The following is a 12,101-nucleotide window of genomic DNA, read 5'->3' on the forward strand; positions in this document are numbered from 1 at the left end:
AAAGAAATTAGAAATTCAACAAACCTGTCTAAAAGTAACCTTGCCACAAGCATATTTCAAAGTGAATAGTAGCAAACTATTGGGCAAGCAGTAGAGTAACCTGTTTTGATTAATTGGATCAAAATGTTTGCGATAAGCAATCTTATAAAGATCTATGGGTTTGGAAACTGAATACTTTTCTCTGATTCCTTTGGGGGACACTGGAGCAGGTGTGGGGAACATTTTTTTCCAAGGCCCATTTTGATATATGTAACATTAATCGCGGGTCCAGTGCAGGCCACGCCCCCTCCGTGTGACGTCATACGGGGCAGGGTCACAATCGCCAGTGATTATAACAATCCTAAGGACGCTCCAGGCGGTGCTGCTGCATAGATTCTGGCTGCAGGGTGCCATTCTAGGCACCCTGCTAGCCAGATGAGACTAGCAGACAATAGCTCCAAGGGCCAGACCAAATGATTCCGCATGGCCCCCAGGCCTGAGGGTCCCCATCCCTGGTGTAAAGGCTTTGGGCACTTATTCAATATATTATTGCTCCTTCTCTATAACCCCATATTGCAAAGAACTCTTTAATAAGAGCATAATCAGGGTGGACACTCAAAGGTCCCCAATGTTTACAGAGAAATGAATTTAACAAGTATAAAAACCCCATTTTCCCATTCATCCATTTGGGGGACACTTGACACAGCAGGGGTTTATGGTCTGGTGCTGCAGGACTTTCCATATGGAGGGTGGGCTGTATGGTCTGGTGCTGCAGGACTTTCCATATGGCGGGTGGGGTTTATTGTCTGGTGCTGCAGGACTTTCCATATGGAGGGTGGGGTGTATGGTCTGGTGCTGCAGGACTTTCCATATGGCGGGTGGGGTTTATTGTCTGGTGCTGCAGGACTTTCCATATGGAGGGTGGGGTGTATGGTCTGGTGCTTGGAGGGTGGGGTGTATGGTCTGGTGCTGCAGGACTTTCCATATGGCGGGTGGGGTTTATTGTCTGGTGCTGCAGGACTTTCCATATGGAGGGTGGGGTGTATGGTCTGGTGCTGCTAGACTTTCCATATGGCGGGTGGGGTTTATTGTCTGGTGCTGCAGGATTTCCATATGGAGGGTGGGGTGTATGGTCTGGTGCTGCTAGACTCTCCATATGGCGGGTGGGGTTTATTGTCTGGTGCTGCAGGACTTTCCATATGGAGGGTGGGGTGTATGGTCTGGTGCTGCTAGACTTTCCATATGGCGGGTGGGGTTTATTGTCTGGTGCTGCAGGACTTTCCATATGGAGGGTGGGGTGTATGGTCTGGTGCTGCTAGACTTTCCATATGGCGGGTGGGGTTTATTGTCTGGTGCTGCAGGACTTCCATATGGAGGGTGGGGTGTATGGTCTGGTGCTGCTAGACTTTCCATATGGCGGGTGGGGTTTATTGTCTGGTGCTGCAGGACTTTCCATATGGTGGGTGGCAGCATCATGGCTGGGATCCCTACCTGCGGTGCAAGGAGTGGGATGCCGCTGTAGGCGGCACAGAAAACAGCGTCTCCATAGGCTAATGTAAAGAGCCACAGACAGAAAGCTATATAGATGTCAGTCACGTTACTAGCTTGAATTGAAGGAGATTGAAGTACATGGAGAGCAGAGAGATCTCAGCATGAGGCACAAGAGGTGTCCGCGAATTCATACCGTGCTTACGACCTTCTTCACAGGCTCTTTTTCTGCATCACTAGGATTATCTTCATCCACTTCTCCTTCTTCTGTCTCATCCCCAGAGCTGTCATTGTATCTGTCTAGAGATACAGGAAGCAGAAGCATTTCAATAAATACGTTGTCTCTGGTGCATGGTAACAAATGAGACTAATGCTCCAGTATACAAATAATTGCACACACACATATTGACATCTACCTGAACAGAATAACCACCTAAACCTTAGCTTAATGACAAATTGCATCATAATCGTTCACTAAAAAAAAAAAAAAAAAACAAACAAGCGCATCAGTCCTCTGAGTAGTACATTACATTTAGGGATGGTTTCCCACCCCAGTGCATGAGAACATTGCTGATGAGAAAAACAGCTGTATTACAAACATAAAATGATGACCACTTTGGTGGGAAAATTTGTATTAAAATCCTCCACACAGCAATCTGGTCCGTCCAGAGGGCTATTAACGATAGACTGTGGCAGGTGCAATTAGTTGCCTATAATTCAGTACCAGATAACATTTTATTAATTGCATGAGGGGTACTAATGTATACATATTTAACTGGAAATTTTAAAAAATCCAAAACAATCCACCAAGCCTAACGTGCGATGTACCAAAGCTATTCACTTAAGCCTATTTCACACCTCCCGGTTTTGCCCGGCCGGCAAAAAACCAGGCGGAAGCTGGCCGTTTTTTTCAGGCACTCAGTGCCTTTCACATGCAGCGGCTTTGAGCAGTTTTTAATGTTTTTTTTTATTAATATTATTTATCTAATGGGTATGCGCAGCAGCAGCTGTTGTACAAGCCAGCCGGTGTGTTTAAAGGAAACATTGTTTCCTATACTCCACTGGCTTGCAGGGACAGCACGGTCACGGCACGGCAGCAGTCCTTCTCAGTGGATATTCCCGGCTGTAACACGGCGACCGTGCCGTGCGAAAGGACCCACTCGCTTCCATCTATCACTAAATTTCACACCATGCAAAAGAACACCCGGATTTTTGCCGGCAGGTGTGAAATAGCCCTTAGTGTGCCTAGACCGTAGTACAGAAAATCCCTCTGATCATCGCCTACGAACATTAGGCTAGACATACTGTAAAGTTTGTAACTTAAGGGACAACATATGTCCACCCGAAACAATGCTATACATTAGAGTAACAAATGGGGACCTAAATTTGCAGTAAGATATAGAACAGAATATCATTACCGGTTTTGGACTTGGCAGAATTGCTCTCTCCACCTGCTTTGTCCTTAGATTCTGATGGCATAGCGCTCATATTTATCAAGGCCCGAGCTGCGGTCACTTCATCAAGCCACACTACGTTGCCTAGATGGAAGAAAAATATCATGTGATGGCGTGAGAGGACTCAAATAGATGAATAAATATCAGATATGGTTCTGCACAGTAGTTAACAAAAATAAGTCACCAACAGGAATAGTTCCCAGGTGAGAATAGGGAGGGGTCCCGCACCTCACCTAGCAGTATTGTGGTACCCCCACAAAAAGAACTCACACTGTTTTGGGTTTAATTAGCCTTTAAAAGTGGTTATCTGGTTTTAACCTTGTCACTGCTAATTTCGATTAAAGACATATGTACAGGGCATTCAACTTACAAGAGCTGTCATCTAGCCATTCGATGTAGCCAGGAGGATAGGGTTTGAAGAAGCCAAAGATATCCTCTGTGCTCATGTCATCCACACCAATAACATGAATGGTCTCCAGCCGGAGTTTGGGGATCACTGCAAAACATGAGCCATTAACGCTTTCTATTTCTCTGTAATCGGTTTCTACAGCATGTTGTAGTAACTAATTATACCACTGAGACAATTATGTCATTTCTATCAGAAGACACTTTTCTCCTGAGACGCCCTAGGGAATGTGTAAGCCAGCTGAGTCCTGCACTGCACAATGTGGTACTGAAGCATGGTACACATTAATAAAGAAAAAGAAAAAAAAAAACACACATAAAATAAATTCCATAGGGATCACTTAGATCGGATTAAATCCAGTAGAACAAGTGTCACACGCTAAATCACCACCTACTAAACTTATACAAATATTTGTACACAGGGGAGAATTACTGCATGATATTACAAAGATAACAGCACAGTATTAAATATGTCACACTGACCATATCCAGGGAGATTAATATCACCAAGAGGGAAATTATTACACAAAGTAGATAGAACTGCGGTCATGTAATTACTAACACTCTAGCAATTTTCAAACACACACACATTATATATCTATATACACAAATACATATACACACAGTGTTTACCGCTAGGCTGTTTTAGCAGGGTGTAATGCCCTGCCCGATTTTAAAAACTGTATAATGTGCCCAGCCCTTATGGCGGCACCCTGCCGGGCCCTAGTGTACCGCAGATGGGAAAAGTTACGGTGAAACATTCACCGTCAGGCGAATAGATGCATCTTTTCACTATGCAGGGAGAACTTTGGGGCTACCCTGACAAGTTTGATCATTTTGTGCCATCACAATGGATTTGAGATTAAGCAAAGGAGATGCAATTGAAGTGCAGACTTTCAGCTTTAATTCAAGGGGTGAACAAAAACATTACATTTAGGAATTGCAACCATTTGTATACACAGTCCCCTATTTTCAGGGGCTCAAATGTAATTTGACAAATTAATAATCAGAAATAAAATGTTCATATTTAATACTTTGTTGAGAATACTTTGCAGATGACTACCTGCAGCCTGGAACCCATGGACATCACCAAATGCTGGATTTCCTCCTTTGTTATGCTTTGTCACGCCTGCGGTCTTTAAGTGAAATACATACTCAGTTGGTTTTGGGTTGAGATTAGATGATATACTCACCCATTGCAGAGTATTCCACTTCTTTGCCTTGCAAACCTCCTGGGTTGCTTTTGCAGTATATTTTCGGTCACCGTCAACCTGTACTGTGAAGCGCCGACCAATGAACTTTGTTGACTTGGCTGAATCTGAGCAGACAGTATATAACTATACACTTCAGAATTCTTCTGGCAGCTTCTGTCACATCATCAATAAACACTAGTAACCCAGTGCCATTGGAAGCCATACATGCCCATGCCATCACACTGTCTCCCCTGTGTGTTACAGATGATGTGGTATGCTTCGGATCAGGAGCCATTCATATGTTTATTTGTTCAGATTTTTTTTTGGCAAAGTCTAATCTCGCCTCTCTATTCTTGAGGCTAGTGAATGATTTGCACCTTGCGGTGATTTGCTCTTGTGAAATCTTCTCTTTATGGTAGACTTGGATAATGATATGCCTACCTCCTAGAGCGTGTTCTTCACTTGGCTGGATGTGGTGAAGAGGTTTTTCTTTACAATGGAAAGCATCCTGCGATCATCCACCACTGTTTTCTTACGGAGACGTCTAGAAATTTGTGTGTTGCAGAGCTCACTCGCTGCTCCTAAGGTTGCCGCTCTCTCTATGATGGATTATTTTTGTTATTGCAGCCCAAGGATACTGGTGTCACTTGCATTGAGAGCTCCTTTGACCACATGTAGCTTCCAAATGCAAATGTCACACTTGGGGGTATATTTACTAAAGTCAGAGTTTTCAGAAGTGGAGATGTTGCCCATAGCAACCAATCAAATTCTACTTTACATTTAATTGGCACCTTCTAGAAGATAATAGCTACAATCTGATTGGTTGGTATGGACAACATCTCCACTTCTGAAAACTCTCAGTTTAGTAAATTTACCCCTTGGAATCAACTGAAGACCTTTTGCCTGCCTAAATGATAAAGAAATAATGAAGCAATATATAGCTCACACCTGTCCATGAAACAGCTTGGTCCCTTGAAAAAGAGGGGGCTAAATATTAAATAGCTGTAATTCCTAAACCGGTCTCCAAATTTGCATTAGAGGTTTTTTTTTATTAACATCACCAAATAATTGACAGGGTGTAAAACACCCTCACAAAGCAAGGTACAACCAATATCAGAAAAATATACAATAGCAGCTTTACCACAATGACAAGAACAAAATAAAATCACACCATAGGCGCCAATTTTTCAGAACAGTTAGTGAGAATAACAGCGTAGAAAAGAGAAACAGAGGGAGGGAAGGAGAGGGGGAATCACCCAAGGAGTTGTTCATGTAGTTAATGAAGTCAAAAAGTGCCTTAATGGCCACCATGAACATTACTGAGCTAGGAAGAAGAATCTTTAAACAAGAGCCAGGTTGCACTAAACTCTTTCAATTTAGTACAGGACATCATGAGATCATCCATGGTCATATAGAACTCCAGGCTGGTGAACCATTCAACCAAAATACAGGTTCTGGACTAACTTCCTGGCCCAACATATACCTAGACAAAGATATAATTAAATTCCAAAGGGGCAAAATGCTACACAGTCCCATCAACTATGAAGCAGGCAGCCTACAGCTGAGGCACATCGCCAACAAGTTGCAGGAACCCCTGGGAACATTTTGGCTAGCACCGAAAGGGCATCGGTACCAGCTAGCAAGAACTTTAAACTGAGTCTCCACTACCGAATCGCTAACCGAACATGGCATGGTGATCTGGAAATCTTGTCCCAATACTTAGGTTCAATTGTATACCAATAGCTCTCTCCCAGTCAGCCGTGAAACGTGGTAGCATATAAAGTATCTTCTAAGAGGATTTAGTAGCCCAAGAGAAGTGTTGAGATCGATCCTGGGGTTGGCGAAGCGATTAAAAAAAAGGTAGGAAGTCTCGCGTATCAATTTGCAAAGTGTTTAATGGGACAGTACCTCCACATTTTGGAGGTGGGGAGGTCCCAAGTCATTCTGACCTGGCTAAAAGAATACGCCAGGTCATGACACTAGCTGGCCGATACACACAACTCCGGCCTTTAACCAGAGATGAAAAAGACACAGGGGTAATACCAGGGGGAAAGTCAAAATTATGAAAGAGTAGATCTGAAGAAACACAGGGTCATTGCCATAGCGATATCCATATAGACAGAGTCGGGCCCACAGTGGGGTGAGCAACAGAAGGGAGGGTAGGTAGCCATGACGCAAGCCCAAGGCTTACAGGAAGCTCATGATTTTCAATCCTCACCCGCTGTTTGTCTGAATCCAGTCTAGAACACCTTAGAACTCCATTGAGAGACACAGCTTCATAGTAAGTAGGAAAGTGGGGTACCTGGAAGCCACCTAAATGTCTATGTTGGAAGAGGACGTCATGTCGGAAATGAGGTAGTCGCTCACCCCAGACAAAATCCCTTACCAAACGGTTAACGCTTTGAAACCATCTACTAGGCACATGTATAGGGAGGATCTGAAGCAAGTAGAGCAGTCTTGGGAGTATGATAATTTTAATAATACTGGCTCTACCCAACCACGAAAACGTTCCGACGCCAGTCACGAAGCTCACCTCGGATCTTTGCAAGGAGGGGAAGGATGTTAAACGCCAACAACAAGCATTTCCCTCCTCTCACTTCACATTGAGAGTCTTTTTCATCTACTTTAATTTCTGACAGCAAAATAGTCCTTCCATTTTAGGGTGGTCTTCATTATACATAAATACTCTTGGTTGTTAATGGTCTGGGTAGATTCTGTGGGGTACTTTGCCGCCAGGTCCGTTAGCTCAGAGTCTAAATATATCTCACTGACGCGGACGTGCCACCAAAGCACCCCACACCTTTCACAATATTGGGACCAGTTCATTTATTGGTTCTCGCTATTTAAATGGTATATCCCTATGATGAAGTGAAAAAACCTATTTGTATGGCCTCTATGCCTACAAAATACTAATTCCTCATCTACTATTGGCTTTTATAGTTCTTAGAAGAAATATTATCTCCATCAATGAAGATGATTTTTTCCTTCTCTCTCATTTCTTCAATTTATTAAGGTACACGTGTCTCAGCCAAATTGCATTTTGGTATATTTGTTATGTTGAGTTTATTTTTATTCTTTGGTCCAGTTTATCAATTTTATTCTTATGTAAATTAAACATGTATTTTTACTCAATTCTTATGGTGTAATTGTATATTATGTGGACTGATCTAATTGGTGATTTAGTAGAACTACTTGCACTGACACACCTGTATGGCATCTATCCAATTAAGGTGGGGATCTATTTGTTTTCTTAGAGAGCGAGGTTCATGCCTTCTGATGAAACGGCCAAATTTATTCAGGCCGAGAAATGCGTTAAAGCACTCCACTGTTATCTTTGCAGAGTGGGGTTCTACAGTTTCACACTCTAGAGCTCTCAGAGATTGCCTTCCTGTACTGTAAACCTTTTATCGCTGCTGCGAATGTGTCACAGCTGCGGAGGACTCTGCAAGCAGTATTGCCTGGCCTGTGTCAAATGCATATACATAATATAGCCACCGCCATGAATAGTAGCGCTACCTAGCCAGCACCTCTGCCCTTCACTGGGAGACAGACGGGGCCACTATTAACAGGTATCGGCAGTGCTGCCATCCTATCCCTGACCAACACTTGCTGGGAATGAGATGTGGCAAATGCCCAGCAATGGGAGAATGACAGCGCTGCTTCGTTATTGCTGTTCTATATAGCTGGGAATACTATACGGCAACTGTTGACTGTCATGACCAGCACAATTTAATCTCTCAATTGTCATCATGCCCGGGTTTCTTTCCAAGTGCAGCGGTTACCAAGGGCAACAGCCTCTAATAAACGATGATATATTTATGTGAGTACGCCTAGCCGACATAGGCCCTCAGTCTAATTATATACTCTGAACATTGTTCATGGGTTTTACAGAGACAAATACGTAATTGTGTCAACTATTTATTTCAACAGCCATCCTACAGGTATTATCACTTGTGATGCTTATTAGTGTGAAATGGTTTCCTCTTTTGATATTGCAACAATATACCTTCTGCAGTCTGGAATATTAATCATTGATACAGTGTCAGGAGGCACCAGTGCTTATTTATTCGGTTTAAATTATTTTTATTTGGTATTGTAGAACCTTTTGTGAATATTTTTATTCATTGTGGATTTATTGTATTTTGTGAAATTATTTCTATCGTATTCTCGTTGCACTTCCATTCTCTTTCTTCCCGTTAGTGGAAATATCTTCCGATACACCTCAGATTGTTATGTCTGCCTCTATTATCCAGATTATCCATCCGCTTGGGCACGGCAGCAAGCATTGACACCTGACAAGCAACCACCTAAAAAAAGCCATTATATGATTCCATGGATACATCCCGAAAAATCCTCACACTGTGACACACTCACCTAGATGTGAAATATCTGATTTAATGTCCGCCAGTTCCAAGCGTATGGTATCATGTAGTCTGCGCTCCAGAGAATCAAAGTCCTGGCAAGTAGGCATAGATCATAGGAGTTGAAAGACTTGAGAGAGATTCCCCTTCTGTGGAAGCCTGGGCAGATCGAGGATAATTAGCAGGAGGGTCAAGGTCAGTAGAGGGTTCAGGAACAGGCGGGAGTAGGGAGCAGAAGTCCTCACTGGGGGGGCTAGGGACCTATCGGCTTAAGGAACTGGGGCATATCAGGTCAAGAAGCAGTTTGAGTGGAAGGGCAGGACTCTTTCTAGACAGAGGATCTTCTATTCTTCCCCATTATGTGTTAGAGATGACATGCTGACATAGAATGTAAACAGGCCTTCTGAATATAATAAAGACAAAGGGATGGGAAAACCCGCGCTAGGATTCTAGGGGGTTGTATGTGATTCGTGCTTGCTGCGGACCTTAATGGGAATACCCAACCCACTATGGAACATTAAGTACAATAATCAGATTAGGTCGGCGCTACACTGATGCAATATGAAAAATGAATTCCAATTAAGATGAATACACTACACAAAGTGATATGGATCAGCGCTACACCAAGTCAGCGCTGCACTAAATGTGATGGAGAATAAAATAAGTGGTTAACCCCTGAGGAAGGCTGTATAGCCGATATGCGTTGGGAAGACACCCGCTGTTTCACCAAAGAATATCACATACATCGCCGAGTCCCACTCCTGAAGTCTCGTCGCGTCGCCGAGTCGAGCCACCGTGAGGGAACTGCTGAGCCCGGGCAAGTGCACGATCTCACGAGAGTTCACTACCCGGAAGTCTCGCAGACCCACGGTGAGGACTTTGCTTCCCAGTCAGCGCGTGTATCCACGCGCGCTGGCAGTTATAGCAGAACGAGGGACTGGAAGGCTGAAGACCGATGAAGTGGACGTCGCCCACCCGGAGGTGAGCGGTAAAGGATGCTGAGGGTAAGTTTGTGCACCTGGGGGATACGGGACGCCGCCCCGCCAGACACAATCTTGCAACACCCCGCGTACATCAGACATTCACCATCTGTATATCAGAGAGACTACTGGTGACTACAAGTAGTCTACCATTTCAAAATACTATTAGAATACCTATTGTATACCCAGGACATTGATTAGATCATTATTCCAACTGATACCTACAGTCCTGGTCCATCCATAGGTATCTACATTCACTCACACCAGTGCACTTCACTTCTAAAAATAACATATAAGGGCATTGTGACCCTGATTTTTACAAATAAATATATACGAAGTATATTGGATTAAATCAGTCTGTGCAGCATACTTATTTTATTCTCCATCACATTTAGTGCAGCGCTGACTTGGTGTAGCGCTGATCCATATCACTTTGTGTAGTGTATTCATCTTAATTGGAATTCATTTTTCATATTGCATCAGTGTAGCGCTGACTTAATCTGATTATTGTACTTCTGAATATAATGACAAATAAAACAATTGTGTTGTATGCGTCAGGGCGACCTTCGGCCACATTATCCCATAATTAGAAAGGCTAAGCAACATGGTCACTAATTGTATGCGCTCAGATCAAAATATTCCATCTTGGGACCATGTCCAGGACAAGAGAGGAATACCACAAGTAGGTCAGGATAGTTAGTGATTCAGCAGACAGGGCCTACCCTAAGGAGGACTATGTGGAGGAATCCAAACAGCAGCAGAATAGTTGTAAAAGTGGATTGTTAAAAAGAATAATCTGTGTTAATCCAAAGACCTACTAGATGGCGCTGACAGAGCTCAGTAGACCATAACACAGTGTAGCACAAACTGTGAAATGTGCAATATATATACACCCTTGGACCATCAAACCACATCTGCAACAAATTTTGAGTGGCGTGGCACCTTCTCTGGACTGTAGAAAGAGGGGAGGTGGTACCCCAAGATACTCAGGCAGTCCCTCTGGTTATAAAGATGGCCCACACCTGGGTGAAGTCAATGGAAGCAATCAATAAGTAGAGCTGAAGCTGTTTATCCTGGCTCTCAACACTGGAAATGCTGGGGAGTTGCTGGGTAGCAATTCCCAAAGGTAAGGATTAATAACAAAGCAGCAGGGACAAGAGGTATCTTATCCAGCAGCAGCTGCAGGAGGTATATGTTCTCTCCGTGTGTCAGCTTCTCTAAGATAGCGGCCCTCCCAGCAGCCGGTCAAGAGCCTGGAGTATTATGTATAGTTGCAATATACTGCTGAGGAGCCAACAGGGCACTTATCCAGAGGTGGGAGTGCACACTGCAAGCTCCGGTCGCTGTGATTCAGCCCAGAAATCAAGGCCGCGGCTTTGCCAGAGATGCAAGCCTCAAACCGGGTGCGCAGCTGGGGCAGCGTCCTGGACCACCAGCGGAGTCACTGGGCATCAGGGGGTCTGTAGACTCCTTAGGGGGCTGGTTGAAGGTGAGGTAGCCCCTTTTAAATAGGCAAAGTAGCAGCATGGATGCAGAAGCATTGACGCTAAGCCCCCCTCCCTCCCCACCCCTTCCTCCAATTTGGTGAAAATGGCCTCAAAATGAAAGCGGATTTTGAAGTTACAGTTATACAATGGGTGGGGGAGAGAGCGAGTGAGACAGACTACATACACACAAAAGAGTGAGAGACTCTACATACTCACACAGTCTCCATTCTAGCACCCTGCACCTGTCACATCCTGTGCAGCTCCTCTCCCCTGCCAGAGGTGTTCAGAGCAGGGAGAGACTTCCCAGGCAGGAAAGAGGAACTGCACGGGTTGTGACAGGTGCAGGGTGCTAGAATGACAACTATACACACACACACACACGCAAACAGACATATAATAAGAATTTTATTTATACAGCACATTTCTCCAGCAGGACTCGTAGCTTGATCATTTGGCAGTAGGAAGCCTGCTTAGCTGTATTGCAATCTTTATGATGTAATACATCGTTTTTGTTTTTTAAATCATTACCACAATAAGTCATTTACCACTAATAAGGGTAGTGTTTCCATGACTTTCCATTACTAGCTTTATCAAAGTATCAGTGAGAAGTTGCACTGGAAAATAAGGCTTACAGAGCAACGTTACTCTAAAAGCAGATGGTTAGTAGGTGTCCGTTTTCCTCACTCTGAAATCAGTAGGCGTCATTAGGATTAACATTTCTTTTGTAACCCATCTATACTTTTGAAAATAAATT

The 12,101-nt window shown here is 43.7% G+C and overlaps 1 protein-coding gene across 3 annotated transcripts in view; it reads right to left on the reverse strand.

Moving 5' to 3' along the window:
- The window catches only part of NCBP3 (nuclear cap binding subunit 3), a 66,093-nt gene that overhangs the window by 19,891 nt on the left and 34,101 nt on the right, over nt 1-12,101 (reverse strand). For all 3 annotated transcript variants that reach the window (XM_088455062.1, XM_088455054.1, XM_088455071.1), the window contains 3 exons: nt 3,292-3,417; nt 2,886-3,005; nt 1,664-1,767 (listed from right to left, as the gene is read on the reverse strand). In XM_088455062.1, the coding sequence (XP_088311188.1) occupies nt 1,664-1,767; nt 2,886-3,005; nt 3,292-3,417 (350 nt within the window). The remainder of the gene's footprint in view (nt 1-1,663; nt 1,768-2,885; nt 3,006-3,291; nt 3,418-12,101) is intronic.

Source organism: Taudactylus pleione, unplaced genomic scaffold (genome assembly GCF_031769625.1).
Source record: "Taudactylus pleione unplaced genomic scaffold, aTauple2 ptg000040l, whole genome shotgun sequence".
Classification (NCBI taxonomy): Eukaryota; Metazoa; Chordata; class Amphibia; order Anura; family Myobatrachidae; genus Taudactylus; species Taudactylus pleione.